Here is a 24,950-nt window from a genome sequence, read left to right as displayed (position 1 = left end):
GTGGCTACTGGGTCCATGTTTTGTTCTCCGCAAACGACTTAACAAGGACCCCGCTATCCAGGCATTGAAGTCAGGCGTATTTTGTACAAAGTTTATGTAAATTCCAATTGTAATATTTCATAAAGACTGTAAATATGTTGTGTAATGATTGTCAACAACTATGAAGATGTATCTAAATTCAATTAAAACTCAATACAGTCTATCACTTCAATAACAAAGTGCAAGGTGGCATTTTCTTGGCTGGCCTCACACTTTTAGGACCGTTATTCCTTCAATTGACACTCAATGATAGGATTGGAAATTCAACATTTTAACCCCCAGAAAATGATTATTGTATATTATAGTATGCTAACAAATGGAATCATTTATATTAATGATATGAGAATGATATACAGTAAATATAAAAAGTCTACACACCCTTATTCGAATGACAGGTTTTGTGATATACATTTTTTTTGGATAAATTATTTCAAAACTTTTGTCGCCATTAACATGACCTACAGATTAATAATTTTTTTTAAATGTAAATATATATTTTTTGAGAAAAATAAAAATAAACAAAATAAATAGTGTGGTTGCACAAGTGTGCACAACCTCTTATAACTCAAATTGTGGCTGTTCGAAATTAGTCACATTCAATCTCAGGTTAAATGGGAGTCAGCACACCTACCACCATTGAAAGCACGTGTGTCAAGATCCGGCTCTTGAGAGCCTGAGTCCTGCATGTTTTCGAGGTTTCTCTTCTCTAACGCACCTGATTCAATGATCAGGATAATTATCAGGCTCCTGTAGAGCTTGCTAATTAGCTTAAATATGAATCAGCAGTGTTGAACATGGGAAACCTCTAAAACATGCAGGAGGACCGGACTTTGACACCACTGATTTAATGTGTCTTTGATTAACCCAAAATACATTTCAGATGTTCAAGAAAGCTTTTCATTTACATTTACATTTTCCCCTCATGAATTTGGAGATTTTTGGGGGGACTGACCAATAAGTGTTAGGGAAAAAAGTGTCATGAAAAGCCTACTGAAGCATCTGAAATGTAATTCAATTAGAAGCACTTTAAATATCGGCAGGTGTGTGCTGGTCCTCATTTAACATGAGTTTGAATGTAATTAGTTAATTCTGAAGACAACCACATCCCAGTTATAAGAGGGTGCGCACAATAGTGCAACCACATTATTTCAATTGCTTATTTTTACTGTCATTCTCAAAAACAACTTTTTTTCAAAATCACTCGAGTCACATTAATAATGGAAAAAGTTTGTCTAAGTCTCATTATTTTATATCACAGAAATCTGGCATTTGAACAGGGGTGTGTAGACTTTATCTACTGTACAGTGCTTCTTTTCCATTCATTTCCTATGCTGTTTATCCTGTTTAAACTTAAGTTGTTGTTTTTTTACACATATTGTTAAAATCTTAGATAATTTGAGCAAGAATTGGTTGGTATTAAATAACAAAGTTATGTCCATTTTTTTTTTGGGGGGGGGGGGGACTCTGTTTGATTATAATTGTGATATTGTTATCGGTCACATGGTTCTGCTTTCTTTTAGGCATGCAGTGTTCATTTTGACTCAAGTTACCAAATATGTAGCTTTGTGTCTGTACCAGTGGGTGAACAACTAAACTGACACTACTGTGAGTGAGTAGAAAAGCAGTGCTGAATAGAAATTTGAACATTGAATCTCGGAATGCATAATGGATGGGAAAGAGGTGACGTAAATCCAGAGCCGCATTCATATGGAGGCACTCTGTTGACTTGGGTCCACAGGAAATAATGACTGCCCAGGAAAAAAAAAGAAAAAAAAAAGAAGACAGGGAAAGAAAGAAAAAGAAGAAAAATAGTCCTCCATCACTCCACTCTGCTGCACTCGCTTCCTTGACCTCAACACTGTTGCAGCCCTTAAATGGCTGCTAGTGAATATTTCATATTGCAAAACACTGAATATTTAATATTTTAAAAGGGATTTTGTCCTAGCTGAGAATAATGTACAACTAATGTTTGATTTCCGACTAAGAACACAATGAAATGCCAGTAAAATTGAAGATGTTTGGATCTCCTAAACCGGAAAACATCTACAAAAGTATAAATGTGGGAAAATGATAGTTTGGAGTGTGTCAAAATTCTTAATGTGAACATTCAAGACCTTAAAATGCTTTGTAAAAATGACAATGGGAAAAGAAAATACTTTGACTTGAGATGTCAATACAAAGCCAGCGGGCTAATAATTGAAGGTACTTTGTGCAATACCGTACATAAAAGGAGTTGAATTACTAAAGTTTTTTTTTTTTGTCGCCTATAATGTGAATGTAAATCAATAGTGACATTCATTGATATGGTATTTTTTCAGAACATAAACACAGTATTGCAGTTCACAAATGCATATTTCGACAGACAGCCGTGGCAACAAATGATTAAAGATACAACTACGCTAACGCTAATTGTAGTAGTTTAAATTAGTGGGTGCCCTACACATGTTTCTCTTCAACAAATCGACCAGTCTCATCTTATGTTCCATAACAATATCACACATTCTTCATACATCTGAGCTGGCCCGGGTGTATGAAAATATTTTTGGGGTGGATTGATATAGCGGTTAGGTTAGCTTCACTAGCTCTGGCTTGCTACTAGCGAGATAGGCTGCGAGAAAAGAGGGCAGCAGGCGCAAACTGGAACTTCATCTTTGTTGCCGTTGTGTTACGTGTAATAAAGAAAACAATTAATTGTGCGTTTACAAGAACTTTATGCTTCATAGAAATTGTTTGCCACAACACATACCAACATAGTGACACTGTTGTGATAGCTCGTTGTTAGAAGCATTTTTTTTTTACTTCTCTGTTCTGAGGATAGATAGCATAGTAAACAAACATCAGTGTCGTAAAGTGACACGTGTTGTGACTGCAATAACTTATGATGACTAAAGTTCTTGTTAGCACACTGTTAGATATACTATTATACTGTATAATGGCGTTCTACTTACCTTATACTTATAGTAAAAGCACTGGCCTTGTTCCAACAGAAGCACTGGCCTTGTTCCAACTTCCTTCCCGCCAGTCCTGCTATTCACTAGCGAGGCTAACCGCTAACCACCAGCATCTTCAATTTGTACTGTCGAACAGAGATATGAGGACTGTGTTGTGTTGTTGGTCGGACATCTTGCTGCTGGCGCGTCGAAAGTCATCTGTAAAATGGCCGATAAGTAGACGAGGTGCCAAAAATATTGTGACTATAGCGATTATAAGACAGTCAGATGTGGCTCTGTGGTGAAATAATTGACACAAAAAGTCGAATTTCTTTTTTGAGGGTCATTTGTAAAAATGACGACGTAATTCTCGTCTTATTCTATTTTCCCCTACCCAAATAATAATAATTAAAAAATAATAATTTGGGGGGCACACAACTTTATTTCATTTTTTTTTAATTGTTGATCTGCTACTTGTCTTTTTTCCGTTACAGTGTGAATTCTAACATTTAAAGTCTCTCATTGAGTTTATAAAAAATGGAGGCCAGGCTAAACCTCTAATCTTGTGGTCTCGGGGAAGACGTGCATGCTCTTAACAGAACTGCATGTCATTTAAGAATGTGTGAAAAACAAAAACACCAAAAAAAAGGCAAAGTGGTGTAAAATGCGACGTAGCCCCGACATGTAATCTGGCTTTATGTTCCTCCATGCATTGCTAAAACACAGATGCATCATTTCACGACAATAGACCAGATGCTTTGTGCTCTCTTGGCGGGGGGGAAAGGGCATTAATGTTGCCATGTATGAGAAAGGAGGAATAAGGCAGATGCTTTCGACTTTGTAGTCTTTCCGTGTCACTGAACTAATTAGGGATGCACAGGACTCTGCTCTGTGGAAGTGTGTGTGTGTGTGTGTGTTTTTGGTATCTGTGTGTGTAGTGTGCATTCACAGCTGCGCCACCGTACACTCCATGAGCTAGCCAACCACTGATTTTGGCGCACACATCACCCACACCTGACCATTCAAGGGCATTGATTGATCGTGAATCTGTGAGGTTGAGTTAGACGTGATTTAAAAAAAATCACACACAATAAGGTCCTGACAGGATGATCATTAATTAAAAAATCAGTTTTGTTTATGCTATGCATTCTATCTGGCAGGTGTGCTTTGGTTCTGTGTGTAAATATAGCAATCGTTATCAATGACGTGACCCCTGTGCAAATCTGGCTTGTTTGAACAGGTTCAGCAGCCTGATCTGGAAAAGACAACATATGTCAACATGAAGAAGTGAACGGCATCCTACATACATGCCATCTGTGCAAAAGCTGCTATGTTGTAGGCACAAACACATGTTTAAAACACCATCATTCAATCGACATTGCGAAAGCTCACCGCGCTCTTGCAATAGACAAAACAATCCGCCGTGTTGATTTTTATTAAGTATTAGAAAAAAGAGGGGAAAAACATCTTTATATGAGGAAATTAAAGTTGCAGTGGATCCTCGAGTTAATGGACTAATAGTGGTCGTGGACGAATTCATCATCTGTGTCAAAGTTCTTCATTGCCTAAAAATAGTCCAGTACAGTACACAATTATTGCAAATAAATAAATAAATAAATAAACTTGAATTAATTTGATTATTTTTAAAGTTTATCCAAACTTACCTTGATGGTGCTTGGGGGGAGGATAACGGCGCGCATTTGGTTGCGTTCATGAGCCACGAGTTGGCACTTCCTCTTTTCACCTACGATAAGATACTTTTCACGAAGCACTTTACAAAAACAATTGTGTACTTTATCAAAAATAGCATGGTCGAGAGACATGTAGTAACGGAGGTCCACTTTATTGATTTCAGACAAATTCAATGAAATTGGATAGCTAGCATAGAAGAGACAATAAAGGGGGGAGCAATTGCGGATGAAAAAAAAAAGGGATTTCACTGTAATTGTGCTTGAGTCCTTTCATTCTCAAAAAAAAAAATGGTGGTTACAAAAGCGATAAACAAAAACGTCAACACCAGACTTTATGGCAGCTCCCTTCGTTTACGGCAGCCGACAAGCAAGACGAACTAATGGAGCACAAATACTCAAATATTCATAATAAATTTACAAACAAAATAACAAAAATAAAACGCCAAATATAGGTCAGGTAGTTTGTGACTGGTAAACAAAGATTATTCAAATAGAACACAAATAGACAAACATATATTCATGTTTTCCTTTTGGCTCTAACATACACTGACGGCAAAATGAAAAAGTGCAGCATAGGCATAATAAAAACTAAGAGGCGCCACCTCGTGGTGCGGTGCTATACTACGGATTGTTACACTCGTCGCCAAGACGACACACGATTGTGCCAAAACAATACTTTTATATTAGCACAAAAACCTAAAAAGGTGAGTTTTTGAGCAAATGGCAAAGAATAGTTTCGCACAAAAATTTGAAAAGGTGAATTTACAAATAGTGAATCGAAAATATGTCTAGCAGCAATGTATGTCAAGGTCGAAACTGTTCCGGCATAAAAAGTCAGACAGATCCACCTACAGTACCAAGCAGCCAAACAGGACAGGTAAAAAAAAAAAAAAAAAAAGAGTAATGAAGGCCTAAAACGTTTGCCCAGCAACTGTATTACTCGTCTCTGGGAAACTGAATGACTTTAGGAATGTGAACACACCTGTCAATGCAAAGGGCGGAGCTAGTCAAAAAAAGTGCTGTCACTTGTATGAATCAGGCCTCAAACACACACACAAGCTGGAAGAGTGAGCCGGCAGCCAGAGGATGGAAAGAAAGAGAGCTTGTTGAGAAGCAGGAGAACAGAGAGCGCTTCCATGGCGTGGTGGAACCCTCTGGCCCTGATCAGGAACGCCCTGACAGGTCAAAGGGTACGGGAGAATGACCTCCGCCACTTGGTGTCTAATCTGCCTTATGAAGGCCTGGAGAAGAAGAAGCAACCCAACCGCTACTTGCCGGGAAACGCTATCAAGACCACCAAATACACCCCCCTCCTCTTTATACCGCTGAATCTCTTTGAGCAGTTTCACCGCCTGGCAAACATCTACTTTGTGGGCCTGGCGATCCTAAATTTCGTGCCCGTGGTGAACGCCTTTGAGCCCGAGGTGGCTCTTATTCCCATCTGTGTCATCCTGTCTCTCACCGCCCTTAAAGACGCCTGGGAGGACTTCAGGAGGTACCAGTCGGACCGGAAGCTCAATAACATGCCCTGCTTCCTCTACAGCAGGTAACATCCTAAGTACACGCGTGCACTGAGAGCAAAATGGTGCATTCAAGGCACCTCTGTGATCAAAATAAACGTCTCGCATGAGTGTGTGCAGCCACAGTGCGCGTGTGTGTTTTCTCCTCCTCCTCTGCGTTTGAGCCCCCTGTGGGAATTCTTGACTTAGAAATAGAAATTGTGTGGGAGATTATTCCTCTTTTGAAGAGGCTCACAACAGTATATCTCGCCACGGCATTGTGCACATTTGATGAAAGCCTCAACTGGGTGTTGTGTCAGCAGAGACACTAAGGTTAGCGGGTATCTATTTTTGAATCACTGGTGTAAAATGAATAATTTACAAAGGAGGATAAAACTCCGTCATTTTCCCGACCATTTCAGTGGTGTGATTTTGCAGTTACAGTCAGAGGAGGAGGAGTGCAGTGTGCGTGTGTGTCCTTGCATGTGAGGCTGAAGGGTTCCACAACACTTCCCAGTGATGTATTTAACCTCCATGAGGGTTTGTCATTCGAATCAGGCGCCGCTTGCCTTCATAATTAGCACAAAAATTAGTCAGCGAGGATGTTGAGGAGGATAGACTTGTGCGCGTGTGTGTATATGTGTTTGTGTGTCAGTCTAGGTGGCTTTGAGTGCAGACCCGGGACAGACACTTGTCGACTACCTTTACATGCAGTCAATATTCGGGTTAAGGTCAAAATGACCGTTTCTGAAACATTCGGGATAACATGTTCACATGGGTGAGCGGGCAGTTACTCTCATGTACATGATATCCCAAATCCAAACACCGACACATGGACAACATCATTACGCAAATAGATGTAATTTCTGCTTTTAACTTTGTATATAAAAAACAATATATTTGTGTCACTCACCAGATTAGTCAGATCCTCCTTGCTCCGAGATTGTGGTTCTGTGCTGTGTCGCCATGTTTGGCCCTTTTTGTTTACCCTATCTATTTCCGGCGGGTTGCACACCACACTCATGGACATATGTACACATCTGTATGTGTACATACACACATTGAGTATTCAAGTTAGGCTCACTTAGCGAGTGGCAACGTAAGATGGCCGCCGCACATACAAGTAGTTCTTGTACTGTAGGTCAATATTCCTTGAGAATAGAACATGCATAGAACACAAATGAATGTTCCGTTCAATGGCGGCACCCCTATACACGTTTATATAACCAAGTATTCGGGTTAGAAAAGGGGTAACCCAGGTCATATACGGGATCTGCATAATCGGGTGACCATAGTCTCATGTCCCAAAAAAGAGAACACTTGCCCCAGCCTTGAAATTGTGGTACCAGTCACTGTTACACAGTGTACTTCACCTCCTATTAGTCACACAATGTCAACCGGACATTTTCATGAATTTATAAAACCCATGGACGCCCGAACAGGACGTAAGAAAATGGTCTGTCCTCCCAAATGTCCTCGCAAGAGAGGATGTTTGGTCACCCTAGTATATGAACATATTCGGGGTTTTGCACTTAAATATAGCCTTTCAAAACTCGAATACTGCCAATATTTGGGTTTAAAAAAAAGTTACTGACTGCATGTAAACGTAATGAATGAGATAAGCACCCTTCCCAGTTTGGACCATATATGGATGGGAGTATTTGAAGTCAATGCAACCAGATTTATAAAACAACAAAGTCTACTGCGGGTTTCCACACAAAAACATAAAGCTTTGACGCGCCTTATCATCTGGGCCATCTAATCTACTTTATCTCGACTTCACACTCTTGTCATTCCTCCTGCGCTCAAGCAACCCAAACAAGAAACTATTGCTGTTCCATAAGGACTGCTCATAAGGTTGTCTGAGGCTACCTTTTCCTTTAATGATGGCAGGCTGAACACATCTAAACCAATCCAAAATAGCCGAATAGATAGATAGATAGATAGATAGATAGATAGATAGATAGATAGATAGATAGACAGACATAAAAAGCTGCTGAGTATGGCCAATTCAAAACATCCAGGCTTTTTTGATATTTCCGTAATGCAATGCAATGCAAATGCAAATGCTTCCTTTATACAGGGAAAACAAACGGGGTATATTGTATTGCTTTTGCTTGTGACGAGCATACAAACCAGGCAGATTGTTAAAGTCAAACGACATTTCATCACATTTTGAAATCAAAATAATCCCCACAAATCAAATTATGAGCCGTATTTCTGTGCCGCTCAAAGAGCGGGGAGCGCCCTTCTACCGAGTAAGACCGCCATTTTGACTCGTAATTGTCCACATTTAATCGTTCAATATCTGTAGATGCTAGCCAGATAGCTAGCTAGATAGCTAGCTAGCTCGATAGATAGACAGACAGATAGATAGATAGATAGATAGATAGATAGATAGATAGATAGATAGATAGATAGATAGATAGATAGATAGATAGATAGATAGATAGATAGATAGATAGATAGATAGATAGATAGATAGATATATAGAACCCCCCCCCCAGAAAAGGCTAAAAATACATTCACTTCAGCTCATTGAATCCCAGGTGTGGTGTTGTGAGGAAGCCACCCGATCAGGTTGTACATGAAGGGCAGCATACCTGCAGTTGTCTGTCACTACTAGTTAGCCAGCGCTTCAAGCAGAGCGACATATACACAAGATATCCCGTGGGAAGCCTCACAACCTGAGGGCAATAAGGCCCCTTGATTCAACTTCTACGAGTAGCATGCATGTGTACAAATCCCTCATGTCTCCTGTGAAAACAATAACGGTGGGTCTTTCAGGAAAGACAAGCAATTCTTGGAGCGGCGTTGGAAGGATGTGCGAGTGGGTGATTTCGTGAAGGCGCTTTGCAACGAAATCGTCCCTGCAGACCTCCTGCTCTTGCACACGTCAGACCACAATAGGGTGTGCCACATAGAGACGTCCAACCTGGATGGCGAGACCAACCTCAAAGAGAGAAAGGTGGTTCCCGGCCTTTGTGTCACGGTGAGTATACGGCCAGTAATTACACTCATTCTTCTCGTTATTATTGACGACGGTAAAGCAAAGTAAGTTGACGTGTTTTACTGAACAAGATCTGGATCCGCTCTCTCTTTTCACAGGAGCCCGAGTTTGAACCTGAAAGTTTCAACAGTGTTGTGGTGTGTGAAAGGCCCAACAACAATCTGAATCACTTCAAGTGTTATGTGTGAGTTGCAAATACACTCGAAAGTCAAACACCATCAGTCATGTGACGTTGGTCAATTCTAAATTGCTCAAATTTCAAAATAACATTTTCAATTGACTTTATATTTGGAAAATGTATTTTGGCAGTCAAAACAGTCACCATCATGAAATGTTTACAGCCTCCTACAGGTAATACCTTGATTAACATTTTAACATTACTGACTGTCGCAGAAGTTGATCATCGTAATGTTAAAATGATAACAACAACAAACATTTAACTGGACTGGTAAACAAAAAGTGTTTTGAGTTTGACGTTGGAAGCTCCACATTCCAAACAGACGGATACCGGGATTCATGAAACCTTTCAGAGCAGAGCAAAACCTTATTCCTACCCACTCGCTGCACTTTCTGATGCCATCAGAGACATCATTAGAGCTGTAATAGACTCTAATCAATTTCCCTGGGAGTTACAAATCGAAGAGCTCATCTCTTCTTGCTGCCCAGCTGTGGCCTAAAAGGCAGACAATTGAAAATGTGGGACGTATACAATGAATGTCTAACAAGGAGTATTCTTTCTTCTGCTACAGGGAGAAACCAAATAAAGAAAAGGTGGGCGCTGGAATTGAGAGTCTGCTGCTTCGAGGTTGCACTGTCAGAAATACCGACCACGCTATCGGCTTTGTGGTGTATGCAGGTATTGTTCACTTTCTCCTACCATCTCTATGGCAGGATTTACACTTCACAGACATACAAATGCCCGGTTGAGATTTAGAAGTCTATCTTTTTATGTATCCTCGTCCGGCTCTCCGTCTCGTGTGTATGTACTCTGTACATATATTGTACCCCACCTCTTAGCAGCCATCTGTTAGCATGCTAATATTTACTTAATAGTACTAAAAAAAAACATCAATCAATTCTGTGTCCCTAATATTTTGCCTCTCTGTTTAAGGCATTTTCAAGGATTCATGTTCATTTCCGTCCAATGTTTGCCCCAATTAGGCCCATATTGAATGTGTTCTCGCTAACTGAATGCTAACGCCTTGTCATCCTATCCTCAAGGCCATGAAACCAAGTCAATGCTGAACAACAATGGGCCAAGATACAAGCGCAGCAAACTGGAGCGGAAACTGAATGTGGACGTCATCTTTTGCGTCATTCTGCTCATCGCCATGTGTCTCGTCGGCGCACTAGGTCTGTGACGAATTACATAACCAAACCATGAAATCATTATGCACATCAGTTTATGTTGAAAAGCTTTTAAACCTGTGACGGGGCATTCCATTTTTGCGCCAGCCGTTGATTGGTCACTTTGGCCCCAAGCCCGTTTTTCTAAATGATGATGTGGTGTTGGGGGTGAGGAAAGGTGCGGCGCCAAAAATAGCTTCCCTCTTTGTGCCAGTCGATGTGATTAAGCCTCCTGTCCTCACGCGTTTAGGTCACTTTTTTTGGCGGCAGGCACTACCTGGCGCGCCCCCTTACCTGGTGCCTGACAGCAACGGTCATGTGGACAGTCCCAGTCTTTCCAGCTTCTACATGTTCTTCAGCATGATCATCCTGCTGCAGGTTGAAACAAGTTTTCACCTCTTGATTTGTCTCTGAGATCGATTTTTGGATTTATTATTTTATTCTCCTCCAGATCCTGATCCCAATCTCCCTCTATGTTTCCATTGAGCTGGTGAAGATTGGCCAGATCTTCTTCATTATGCATGACATCGATCTTTATGATGAGGAGACAGACAGTCGAATACAGTGTAAAAGTCTGAACATTACAGAGGACCTCGGACAGATTGAGTACATCTTCTCTGACAAGACAGGCACGCTCACTGAGAACAAGATGGTGTTTCGACGTTGCTCCATCATGGGCATGGAGTACCCGCACAAAGAGAATGGTAAACATCAGCAAGCCTGTGGCATTACTCTATGTATTAGGATTCCTATTTGCACTTCATACACGCATTGTGAAAGCTGCCCTCAAGCACGAATGGCTCGATAAGTGTCAACAATATATAAGGCAAAAGCGATAGTACGTCAGTGTCAAAGCACAAGTAATTTCTCTTTCATTGTTAAACTGTTCCAAACAATTGTTCACCGGAGTGGAATGTGGACATGCGAGAAGGTGTTGTTTTGAAACAAAGTCTAAACATGTACTTGACAAAGAACAGATAAGAAATCGTTGCTAAAATAATTTACCTCTGCAAGTATCTACAGTAAAGCAGTACTTACCGATTTTTAACATCTTTGCTGATGACCCTAAACCTCATCTTAGTACCAAGACTGGCCTGTGAGAGGCAGTATAGTGCCAATCCAGACTGCCAAAAATACTTAGAGGAAGAAAAAGTAAAGGAATAATAGAAGAAGCTAGGCTAACTGTTATCTCATCTGGTAACTACACTAACTCTCTCAGCACCAGATAATAACGAAAGGATTATCTTTTAAAGACAATGCTCAAACGAAGCCCGGTTTTTATTACGCACTTATGTATGCATCTGGAACCATCAATGTATCAATCAAGTTGGACACTTCTCATAGGAATTTGTTTTTCTCACATTACAAACTTCAACAGAGACAAGGATAATAAACACTATTTTATTTAGAAGCAGATTATCATGCAAAATAATCTTGACAGTTCTTTACACAACACTTACATTGGACAGTGAATCATGTTTTGTTTTGGATTGTTTTGATCTAATCTTAAATTAACCTGTTTAATCGTAACATAGCATTGCTTGGGGGGGGGGATTTTCAGGCCTCCGCTTGGCTATTATTGATGAGCCAGAATCCGAAGAGGAGGTCATCTATAACCCGCAGCCACAACCCCCACAATGTGGATGGTCTCTGGATGCTGAGGACAGCGGCCCTGAAGGCAGACAACGCCACCATGAAAGCAGACACAAGAACAAGTTTGCGGGAAACGCCAAGAGCAACGTGGCCTTCAGCAGTCCACTGGTAGGATGAGCGCTCAGTCAAAATTTGATTCTAGAGATGCTGGAGGGAGCCACTGGGGCTTGTAGACTTACTTGGTTTTGATACTATGAGGCAGCCAAATAAACAGGAACATCATGAGGAATTGTCTTGACTGCGCATGATGGGTCAGTCTAAAGTAGGTTACCCAAATTCAGGTCTACAATCATAACGGCACCAATAATTCAATTAAATAAAAACAACCGGTCGTTCATAAACATACGCTTAAAAGGGTTAATACATTTGTTAATTATGACACGATGAAATATCATGACTTGAAATAAGACATTCTGTGGAAAGGCCTTGTCACCATTAAATGTGTTGTTTTAGCAATGCTATTATTAGCATAGGCTATAGAAGTAGACTGTAATGCACTAGTGCACATACCTGCGCCAAGGATGAACTGTCGACAAAAGTAAAATGAGAATAGTGTTTCTTTGTTCATGTGTTTGTTGGAAGATTCCATTAATGTCAGTGACTAAAACTATTTCTATATCCGTAACTTTATCTAAGCGTTTTCTACTATAAAAAGAACATAGAAAACTATCGATGCTTTAAAACGTTTGTACAGTACTGCACCTCTCTAAATAAGAATAGTGCGTTTGTTGAACACATTCTACATACGTAAAACCATTATAAAGCTCAAACTGACTTATTTTCTTTTTTTTATTCACTCATCCTTTGGTCAGTAGACCTTTTGGACCCAGCAGCCATTGCAGATGGTCGAGCCGCGAGGTGTCAGTGATGAGCGCATTTATCTTGGCTCAAAGCTGACCAAGTGTCCGTGACAGGGCATATGGTCATGCTGGGCGCCATTTGGCTCAGACCACTGATGTCACATAAACGGAAAACATTCACTATAGATTGATTATAATATACGGTAGAGTAGTTCAGCGTCTGTATATTTGTCTATGGAGAACTAAACCATAACTGGAAGTCTCCACTGAACTCAGCAGCTTTTTATGTCTATCTATCTATCGACAGATATTGAACGATAAAATGTGGACAATTCCGAGTTTACGTCATAAATCAAAATGGCGGTCTTACTCGGTGAAAGGACGCTCCCAGCTCTTTGACAGGCACTGAAATTCGGCTCATAATTTGATTTGTGGGGATTATTTTGATTTCAAAATGTGATGAAATGTCGTTTGACTTTAACAATCTGCCTGGTTTGTATGATCGTCACAAGCAAAAGCAATACAATATACCCCGTTTGTTTTCCCTATATAAAGGAAGCATTTGCATTGCATTGCAATACCAGAAAAGCCTGGATGTTTTGAATTGGCCATACTCAGCAGCTTTTTATGTCCTCACCAACAATAAATTAAAAGACCGATTCACTTCACTCGCACAGGAAACTGAGGTGATTCCAGACAGGAAGCTGCTCCGGCAGGTCACCGTCGCAGAGCGTAGCAGCAGCATCCAGAAGATGGATCCATACCTAGACTTTTTTCTGGCTCTCGCCATTTGCAACACGGTGGTGGTTTCCATGGCAACAGCTCGGAGACAGAGGGTGAGTGTTCTGTTTACTGTCACTGTGGATGGGAAATAAAGATGGAAAGGAGAAAAGATGACAGAGGGATTTGTTCTTTTAATAGAAAAATATATTTATTTTTGTGTCCAGCCCACATGCTTACATGACATTGTATGACATGAAATGTCCTGTCATAAATAAATAAATAAATAAATAAATACACATAAAGAGCCAGAAAGAATTAAAAATCAACTTAAATATTGTATACTTATTATTTAATGACTTAAGGTTCCTGGTGTATAAATTCCCACGTTATATATGACCAGCTTGCAGGTTAAACTCACATTTAATTGCTTCTCTCAGAATGAAATGAATTCTGCACTTGTTTAATGTCTCCACTTTCATCAGTGGTCAGTGCTAAATTGCTCCTAATTTGTCTTTGCCAGTTACAAAGATACCGAGCCTTTTCTAAATGAGATCGGTACTAAAGGTGAGATATACAGTGCAGCCGAGGTTACTTCCATTAATTTAGTTATTTTTGGAAACCAGACAAATGGGAGAAATCAGCTTGACCATAGTTGTGTAATTTAAGATCGAGTGAAACACAGCTGGTGGCTTCCATCAGCATACAGCCTATGAAAAATAACACATGGTGAACAATTGTATGGTTTTCTTTCAGACGCATGAATATCCGTGCTCCTTCCAGTCAACCAATCCACTGGATAATTTATCCAACTTCTTGAAGAAGGCAGGCTCTCTTCGCAACATATTTGCACCCAAAAGGGACCGAACCTTCTCAGACACCTCTTTTAAAGAGGACGACCGATTTAACCCCTTCCCAAGAACGGATGACTCGGGAGTTTTCTCATCACATGGTGGACGTGATGAGTCCAACGGGCTGTGCTATGAGGCAGAGAGTCCAGACGAGGCCGCTTTGGTGTACGCCGCCAAAGCGTACGGCTTCGTTCTGCTGAGCCGCACTCCCGACAGCGTGACAGTGAGGCTACCGTGGGGTCAGGTCCTGGTCTTTGAGGTGCTCGACACCTTGACATTTGACTCCAACAGGAAGAGAATGTCCGTGCTGGTGCGACATCCCATCACCAAAGAGTGTGTGCTGTACACTAAAGGTGCAGACTACTCTATCATGGAGCTGCTGGGTGCGCCATATGCTGGTGAAGATACTTTTCACAGACTGAACAATTAACATCCAAAATGAAACACTCTAAAAACTGTTGGGTCAAAATTAACCCAAATTCAGTCAATAAGGGACAACCCAACTTTTTGGGGTTATTCAACTAACCCAAAAAGTCACTTGTTTATTAAACTAACCCAAAAAAGTTAGGTCAAATGAATAACTCACAAAACAGCCCAAAACATGGGGTTGCTTAGTGTGTTGGTCATTTAATTTGAGCCAAATCTCTGGATTAAATAACTCGAAAAGTGTGCTTGGCTCATTTTTGACCCAGTTAAATTGGGTTACTCAATTGACACAAAAAGTTCGGTCAAACGAATAACCCACAAAACAACACAAAAAAGTGGCTTGCTTTGTGGGTTATTAAAAGTAATATGACCCAACATTTCGGATTAAATAACTCAAAAAGTTGTGTCAGTTCATTTTCGACCCAATTCAATTGGGCTATTTAATTAACCCAAAAAGTTGGGTCAAATGAATAAAGCAACCCAATTTGTATGGGTTGCTTTGTGGGTTATTAATTTAACTTGGATTGAATAACTAAAAAGTTAGGTCGGTCCATTTTTGACCCAATCTGGGTTATTTTTGACCAAACTGTTTTTAGAGTGTATGAATACCTTTCCTTTTTGGAAATTTCTAGAACATCTCAGTGGAAATCAGAAGAATTTTGTAGCAGATACTCAGTATCACCTCGACTGCTATGCTAAAGAAGGGCTACGTACACTTTGCTTTACAAAGAAGGTACAAATTGAAAATATGAACAATTCAAATCATATTTATGCTCTACAATTGCAACGTTTCCTTGTTTTTGATGCATGCGCCTTAGATTGTGCGCGCCAAAGACTACGACGTCTGGTCCATGAGCAGACAGAGCGCGATGGCTGCCATCGATGGCAGAGAGCAGCTCATTATGGACACCGCTGTGCAGCTGGAGACAAATCTCACCCTGCTGGGTAACAACCCAATCCGTCCGCACGCCTGTAAAGCATACATCTGTCTGTAAATCACACGTCTTTCCTGCAGGGGCGACAGGCATTGAGGACCGTCTGCAGGAGAGCGTTCCAGACACCATCCTGGCGCTGCGGGAGGCAGGGATCAAGGTGTGGGTGCTGACTGGGGACAAGCCGGAGACGGCTGTCAACATTGGCTATGCCTGCCGACTGCTGGAAGACGACGACCTGGTGATTAACATGAGCTGCGATAACAAGGTGAGGAGGCGCTTGACTGCCCCAAGTTAGGTCCAAGCTAAGGCAGCACAAAGAGATTGAATATATGGACCATCGCATCTCAAATGCCATCATGTAACAAAACACACTGCACTTACAGTATGAACAAAACTGCATTTAAAAAAAGATCAAATGAAAACATAATGAACTGGTAAAAACTTATGCTTGACCCTTTTGCAGCCCTTTATCTAAATTCTTCATCATGTCAAAAGATTTTAGACAATCCTGCACTTTCTCAGGGCACAAAGTTAAGACATGGTTGATGAACTTGAAAGCCCTGACCTCAACCCCATGACACCATTTGGGCGAACGACTTTTATATTTTTTTTAAGAAGAATGGAAGCTGTCAGTAGCTTTAAAAATAACCCCGACTGTCATGACAAGTTTGCTCTATATTATTAGCCTCCGTAGCGTTCTTAATGGGACGATCAAAACTCTTGAATGTGTCTGGTAAATGACAAGAGCACAACATTGGGGAGGGTGACTCTCCCGATCGCATGTTGCTTCTTTAGGAACTCAACAGGACATTTCACATTGCTCGGCAGAGAGTCTGCCGTTATTCTACACCACTGCGACGTAAATAACAATGGCGGCGTACGTCCAAATAAAGTTTCTAGAAAATGTATTAAACTGGAAATGATTTTTGACAAATGAATCTCATAGTTATGCTAGTAACAACCAAATAAATAATACAGAGCAAACTTATCATGACAGTCGGGGTTCCTTTTAAAGAGAAGACGTAACATGAGAGGATAAGCCTTTATTTTTCCAATTCAACCATTATTCTTCATCTTATCTTACAAATATTGTACTCAAATCTGTGTAAATCTATCATTGATATTTATTTAGCCATTATTTATCTAGGTAAGGCAACAGATTCTCCTTTGCAATACCGACCTGGCCCTGACACAGCAGACAACAGAAAGGAAAAATAAACAAATAAAACATCGGTGCAATAATCAAGCTGTCTTATCAACATTTTTGATTTACCACACCTGTGAGGTGGATGGTGTTATCTTGGCAAAGGAGAAGCGCTCACTAACAGAATATTTGAAAAGAAATTGGCCTTTAAGTGTAAATTCAAAAACAATTAGATATTTATTTTTATCTAATATATTCATAGGTAAAGAGAGCGTCAGTGTATGTGGCAATTGCACAGGTATTCTAATGTCTACATATATGCATATGAGACTGGCAAAAAAGTACAGTGCATGAATAAACTTATCATCTCACTGCCCATTTAAGATGACAACATTGAATCTTCATGACTGTCATTTAATAGGCTTTCAATTTTGACATTGACTTCCCCCCCCAATTTTTAAAAGTCATCTAAACATTTGAGCACTTTTATATTATAATGAAAGGTCAAATCCTTCTGAGCAAGGTTCTGGTGTCAGGCGATCCATTCATTACGAGCTGACCAAGTACGATCAGCACGTCTCAAATAGCCTTGAATTGCAGTTTGTCTTTTTTTCATCTGGCGGTGATACACAGGGAGCTTTCCAGGTCTCACATAGGACTTGTCATGGATGATAGATGGAGTGAGTTCCCGCCAATACAATAACTAAGCCTATCACATCTAATTAGTAGCCTAATATTGAACCCTCACAGGAAATATCTCTCCTCCCGTGATCTAGAGTGGAGCTTTATTGGTTCACCTATTTTTACCAGCATTGACCACCCAAGGGATGCATTCTTCCAATCATCACCTCACACTGAATATGACATTTTGACTGCATAGGATTGATGGGGAAAAAACGGGATGCATGTGATGTGACCCACTTTGTATCATGTTCTGCTGAGGGAGGCCTTGTAATTGCTTCAAGTCACTTTTTTTTTTGTCCACTGCCTACGATCTACTGTACGTTGTGTTTTTCTTCGGCATAGTTGCTTGTTACTCAAGTAGCTACTAATGTAGCTCCGGAGACAATTCTGATTCTGATTAGTCTTAATTTCGTCAACGAAAATTAAACTAAAATAATTTCATCAACACACATTTTTCACCGGACTAAAACTAGACTAGACTGGACTAAAACCCTCTTTAGGAAACAATAACTGGGACTAAATCCGTATGCATTTTCATCGACTAATGAAGATGAAGCGAAAATGTACTTCACTTGATAAAAACTGGACTAAAATATATGGACATTTTAGTTCATGAACAGAAATGCGACGAAAATGACATGAATTGGTAAAATCTTGTCTCTGCTCATCTGTCACTGTGACACTGTCATGTGACGCAGTGGCACACTCCCTTTCAAATTTGCAGCTAGCGAGTGCAACATGCACAAACATATGGGAAAGAAGAAGGTGGATTCATGGTGAAAGGTAAAAAAATTAATTCCTTAATTAAAAAAAGGAAATTATAGTTGTAATGTAACATTAATCCAACGGCTATAACTTTCCAACAATGCTAATCCGACCGCTAACTAATGCTGGCTAACTTACTAGCTCATAGCATGGAGCCATTGTAGCCACTGTGTTGATATACTGCCATTGTGTGTGAAGTTGTTTTTTATCAAAAAGCTAAGAGAAAATTGTATCTGATATGTTCAACATTATCTGCTGACAAAAAAATATACAGGGGTAAAATGATTGTCCTGACTAAAATTAAGCTAAAACGTTGACAGTTTTTGTTGTCTAAAACTAGATGAATAAAATGATGTTTTCTTGGACTAAAATAAAGACGAAAATGCTAGATTTATAGTCGACTAAAAATAGACTAAATAAAAACTAGATGAGGTTAAAAAACAACAAGCGTGATTGAAACTGGACTAAAACTGAGACTAAATTTAAAAATGGCAGAAAAAATGACCACTAATTCTGATGAACTCTTTCTTTAGCTCGTATGCACTTCCATCCTGGCCTGCACTCTGGAGGAGGTGAAGAGGTATGAAAACGACCCTCACAACGTGGACACCACCCCAGACATCTCTCTGGTGATCGATGGACGCACATTGGCCATGCTTATTTCCGAGGATCTGCAGGGCCGCTTTGTGGAGTTGGCAAAGCGCTGCCGCTCTGTGCTCTGCTGTCGGGTCACGCCCTTGCAGAAGAGCGGAGTGGTGAAGCTCATCAGGGAGAAGCTCGGAGTCATGACTCTAGCTGTCGGTAAGTCAAGAAGATTATTTTCACAGTTGTTTGGCCTTGTTGTATATATTGGCATTCATTTCATGAATGACCCTGTTATCCTTTCTCAGCCGGAAAAACAACAGAGTTGTTGTGTAATTGTTTTAAGGTTGCTTGTCCTTTTAGACCAATTCATTGATTACGGCAGGGGTATGTGTGTAAAAGGACAAACAAAGTCATTGAGCAGGAGGAACATTGTTTCCTGAAAGTTTTTTTTAAATTTACAATAATATGTTCTATGCAGCCCCAATAGTCTAAACAGAGTATTCTGATTAATATTGTATTTGTGAAATATGAGTTAAGCTGCAAAGTACACTCATTTTTATCCATCTCAGGGGGCGGCCATTTTGTCACTTGCTGTCAACGGGAAATGACATTCACAGTTACTCGGGGCTTAGGTAACAACCAATCACGGCTCAGCTTGCGAACATCACACGACTAAACTCAGAAAACAGGTGAGCTGTTATTGGTCGTTGCTCGTTATCTGAGCCCTGAGCAACTGCGATGTTATTTTCAGTCGACAGCAAGTGACAAAATGGATAAAAACAGGTGGATTTTTCTGCTTAATTTATATTCCAAGCACAATAATAATCAGAAGGCTGTGGTTAGACTAGTGGGGATACAACGTATTATAAAGAACATTTTGGGGTTGACTTGAATTGAATTGATTATGATAATATTATTGTTATTATTATATAGACTATCAGCAAGACCAAGCTTGATCTTTCTTCTTTTTTTCTTGTTCTTTTTTTTGTTTTTATCAGCTGTCCCATTACTTTTGTCCATGAGTCAATGGCTCAATTCAGAAAATTGGAACATTGTTATTTGTTTGACAATGAAAATAAATGCATTTTTAAATAATCAATGGATGTTAAAGATGACTTCAACTTCAACAGGTGATGGTGCCAATGATGTTAACATGATCCAAGCAGCCAATATTGGGATCGGGATTTCCGGTCAGGAGGGGATGCAGGTTTGGATCATGGCCTTTGCCTAAAATGCAAAAAAATCAGTGAAAAGGGAATTAGTGTTTGCAATGCTATCTGTCCATACATAGATTATAATAATAAATAAATAGTTTGAACTGTCTAACTTTATCAAATGCTTTTGATTTTTTTTTTTTTAATACAAATGCGTAATTTCGCCTTGTCGTTTGCAGGCAGTCATGGCGAGTGACTTTGCAATATCTCGCTTCAAGCATCTTAAAAAGCTCCTACTGGTTCACGGACACTGGTGCTACACTCGTCTGGCCAATATGATCATTTACTTCTTCTATAAGAATTTGGTGAGTCTCTAACATAAAGCCGTGTATTCTCTGCCGGTCCTCTGGTCATCTAACCAACTTTTGCATCACTGATCTCTCCAGGCCAATGTCAACCTGCTCTTCTGGTATCAGTTCTATTGCGGCTTCACAGCCACCGCCATGCTGGACTACTGGCTTCTGATTTTCTTCAACCTCTTCTTCACCTCTGTACCCCCCATCATGTTTGGGGTCATGGACAAAGATGTTTCGGCAGAGGTGCTGCTCGGTGTTCCTGAACTCTATAGGACTGGGCAAGGTGCAGGGGTCAGTAAAACACAACTTTTTTTTTCTTCTTTTTTTTTTTTAGTTGGAGCTTAATCCAGTAGCAAAAATAAAAACACCAGTATACGTAAATCCAGTCATAACCTGAATACAATGTGTGTCGACATTTTAGGAATATCGTTTTTCCACCTTCTGGGTTTCCATGCTTGATGCCGTCTATCAAAGTCTCATTTGTTTCTTCATTCCTTACCTGGTAAGAAAACATTTGGCTGCGGAGTCTACCGTCATTCTACAGTCCGACAAGACCACATCACGTTTTTGTTTCCTGCAGGTGTACCAGGATTCGGACGTTGACGTTTTCACATTTGGAATGCCTTTGAACGCGGTTTCCTTAATTACCATCCTGCTGCATCTGTCAATCGAGATCAAAGCCTGGGTGAGCACCAAACAACAACAAAAAAGTCGTTTTGATTTTAAAACTGTCATAGAAATACAGGAAACATATAGAATTTGCATTATTTCATTACTATTGAGCAGCAGACACATTTTTGTAATGCATTTCTTTGGGTATTTTCACACTTTTATTCTTTGTCATTACTGGTCTTTAAAAAGAGAAAAAAGTAAAAAGCGCTCATGCTGAAGTTTCATGTTACATCACATATTAAGAGGTTTTGAAGTTGTATCTTTCATAGCTAAATTTACCAGCAATTTCCAGCAATAGTCAAAAAAGATCATGAACACCCCCAATACAATAACATGACAATGTCAGTACTTTAGAGTTGTCCTTTTGTCGCATTTTGCCAATGAGCATTGTCCTTGTTGACTTTGGGCCACTTTTGGGAAACTTTCCACTGTCAACATTTCTGACAAAATATGGTGTTTTTGTTGCTTTATTGTGGTTTGCAGACTGTGGTTCACTGGATCATCATGCTGGCCAGTGTTGCTGTGTCCTTCATCCTGACGGTGTCATACACTTCCTGTGTTACCTGCAACTCGCACTGGACGCTCCAGAACCAACTGGCAGACCCCATTTTCTACCTTATCTGCATCATCACAACAGTGGTGGCTCTGCTGCCCAGGTACAATTGCAAATATGCTCCCCCCCACCTTTTTAACTCATTGTAATAATAAATAACATTGTATCACAGTGATTTAATATTCACTAATATTTATATTCCTTCACAATGAAAGCAATTAATCGAAATTCAATTACAATGTCAGTTATTACACTCCACAATTACAAAATCAGCATAATCGTAAAAAAAAGATTATTAAAACAACTAATTTAATACATTTTGTTTCATCCAAAAGGAACTTGCATAATTGTAGTGTTTCAAAGAATTTCATTTCTCTTAATAAAAAAAAAATATATATATATATATATTTTTTTTTTTACAATTAAATATTTTCTTGTTTTGTACCAAAAAATAAATGATCGTCCTACTGCACACTAGTGCACATGCTGCACTCCAACTTCAAGTTTTTGCCAACATAAATTAATAAATATATCTTATTATAAATATATATCATTATAAACACTGTTTGGTCCAAAAGGAACTTACATAATTCTAGTGTTTCTATTTTTTAATTGGTCTTAATATTTTAAATGTTTAAACATTTTCTTGTTTTTTTTACCCAAAAATAAATAATTGTTTGAATAATTGTGATTTCAATTATTCCCCATATAATCGTGATTATTATTATTTCTTCCATAATCGCCCAAGTCATTCTTGATTGACTGAAACCAAATAAGAATAAACCATGTGCTTTCTAAGTATTTAGTTTTTTCTTGTTTTCCAAAAATGTTCAAATATGACTTAGGCAACTGTGCTATTCAGCTAATGATATATAGTAAAATGTTTCACTGAGATGTTACTTTGCCCTACCACTGTAATTTTAACAATATTGAGGGGAATTGGTGATGCCTATTTATATATATAACGGGGGAGCACTGTATAACATAAAACAAATTCCAATTACATCTATTGCCATATGATTTTGGATTTGTAAAACTTTATCATGGCGCAAATGCAATTAACTATAAAAGTCATGAGTGGCTGCTTCTCATCATCCTCAAGTGAGGATATTTAGAAGGAATGCCCTGATTTACATCAAAGTGCCGCATGTTTTTCACTGGCCTACTTTCTCACCACCGCACTCTCTCCCCCAGGTACACGTTTCACGTGATGAGGAACTCTATCGCCCCCTCCCCGATTCTGCAAGCCAGGCATCTGGACCGCCTGGATGCGTCCACAAAGGAAGCGTGGATCAAAGAGTGGAGGGGCTTCAGGGGTGGAGGGGAGGTCAAACGCTCCGAGTTCCCCGATCCCCCCTCTCCCAGCATTCCTCGGACTCCAACTTCCCCTGATTTTTTAGGGAATGAAATCACACTGAGGTCATTTAAATTATGAAAATGACCACAAAAATACTGTAATAAAATTAGGATTATAATTTATTCTGAACTTTTCTTTCTTTTTTTTTTTACATCTGGAAGTAGCTCAGCAGCAGTGGAGCACTTTCAGTAGTGAGAGAAAAACTTCACCCCCCTTTGACATGTGAATTGTAATTAAACAATTTTCTTGCATCCCTTTGGAGAGCCACAGTGAACAACACATTAGCCAGTTACATTCCTGATGGAAATTCGGGGTAAAACATGGTAGTAGTGCAAAAATATATTTCACTCTGTAAATGACACATGATGCCATGCCTATATGATAGAATGAATTGACTTTAAGGCTGGTCCAACACTGAACATGATTTTTCTCTTTACATGATTTTGAGTTGTCCTGAAAATGTGTGAGTGTTTCCAACTCGTCAGGTGCCCTGCATACTAACAAGTGTTCACACAGGAAGGTTTATGGAAATTCAATGCTTTAGCTGTAACCACTTGTAAAAAAGGGCTTGATTTATCATTGGTATACTTCATTACTGTAGTAGCGCTAGCAGTGCCGGTTATATAACGTCGCACAAGCTGCAGTTTAATCACTGCTGCGCTCTAGTGTTGGACGGATACAACTGCACAAAGGTCAAAGGGACACAGACGGAAGGAGACAATCAAATGTTCAATAACACTTAACTAGTCTATGAAACGTTAAAAGACGGTTGAGACTATGATAAAAGAATGTATAGGGAACCCACAGGTAATACAGTTGGACACTATGTACCATGCAAATGTCTTAAGCATAAGCATTTTTCCCCCACATTCTTAGATGTCTTAAAAAAAAAATCTCCTATATTCTGCTAAATACACCAAAGATTCGACAATTACAATACAGCGTACGTCCACTAGGAACATCCTGGTAGAAACAACTGCTCTCCACTGTTTACCCTGCACCGCAGTATAGCTGGGCCAATGCAGAGTACAACTTTTGTTACCATGACGACTGGGGGGCGGAGCTAGAAGGTTGCGACAAGGTGAGGCTACGAATGACACTGCAGCTCTGCTTACCTTTTAGCTTTGACTTAATAGAAGGTCAGAAACACCAAAACAGAACAGCTCAATTGACACATTTTCTGATGTTCACAAATGATTGATTCGGTTGTGGAATTTCACACTAGGTGGGTGTGTAGGCGCTCAGCCATCTATTTGCATACAAGCAACTTGAAAGATTTTGGAAGAATTGGAATTGGAAGAATGTCTGACTTGTCACTGAGTAGCTTCTTGTACAACACACACACACACAGACCATGAACCATACAGAATGACGTTGTGAAATTTTCAACAGTTCGGCCAGATGAATGAAACAGTCTGGAAAAAAAACTATTTGTCTTTTGGGTTTCTTTATATTTGAAGCTTCAAATGTACACTAATCTTACAGAGCAGTTTACATGGTCGTGAACTGTGAGAGAGTGCGCAGAAAGAATCGCGGGAAGATTCTTTATGCTGCCTAGTTAGGAATTTGGGAGGAAAAAAGGAGGCAGGAAGGCAAGCAGTCTGCTCGGAGCAAGCTTATCAGTTCAAGTTTATTTTGGTATTGCTTTCTGTCCAAAGAATGAAAAGCCCTTTGTTAATGAAAATACAGTAGGCTATAAAACTTATGTTAATATGTACTGAATAATTGTTTTCCATAACATTGATCTTTGCACTCACGTGAAATATTTGTATTTGTATG

General features: G+C 39.6%; 1 protein-coding gene across 1 annotated transcript; it reads left to right on the top strand.

Moving 5' to 3' along the window:
- Positions 1–5,692: 5,692 nt before the first annotated feature.
- atp10b (ATPase phospholipid transporting 10B) lies at positions 5,693–23,293 on the top strand. The gene is made up of 21 exons (XM_086085062.1): positions 5,693–6,206; positions 8,947–9,151; positions 9,268–9,353; positions 9,919–10,025; positions 10,391–10,522; positions 10,767–10,894; positions 10,968–11,220; positions 12,078–12,277; positions 13,647–13,805; positions 14,446–14,938; positions 15,599–15,699; positions 15,785–15,911; positions 15,982–16,166; positions 19,028–19,295; positions 20,210–20,286; positions 20,473–20,598; positions 20,680–20,880; positions 21,011–21,091; positions 21,170–21,274; positions 21,745–21,917; positions 23,009–23,293. The coding sequence occupies exons 1-21, from the start codon at positions 5,797–5,799 to the stop codon at positions 23,247–23,249; spliced, it is 3,858 nt and encodes a 1,285-aa protein (XP_085941188.1). The 5' UTR covers positions 5,693–5,796; the 3' UTR covers positions 23,250–23,293.
- Positions 23,294–24,950: the final 1,657 nt, after the last annotated feature.

The sequence above is a fragment of the Leptonotus elevatus genome, chromosome 9, assembly GCF_054856555.1.
Source record: "Leptonotus elevatus isolate MCC_2025b chromosome 9, RoL_Lele_1.0, whole genome shotgun sequence".
In the NCBI taxonomy this organism is placed as follows: Eukaryota; Metazoa; Chordata; class Actinopteri; order Syngnathiformes; family Syngnathidae; genus Leptonotus; species Leptonotus elevatus.
This window is presented reverse-complemented; position numbering and strand designations above follow the sequence as displayed.

Excerpts from the sequence above, each read along its gene's own strand:
- atp10b (XM_086085062.1), top strand. The coding sequence starts at position 5,797 with ATGGCGTGGTGGAACCCTCTGGCCCTGATCAGGAACGCCCTGACAGGT. Across the intron at positions 11,221-12,077 it reads GTACCCGCACAAAGAGAATG|GCCTCCGCTTGGCTATTATT; the intron begins GTAAACATCAGC and ends GGGGATTTTCAG. Across the intron at positions 20,881-21,010 it reads GGACTGGGCAAGGTGCAGGG|GAATATCGTTTTTCCACCTT; the intron begins GTCAGTAAAACA and ends TCGACATTTTAG.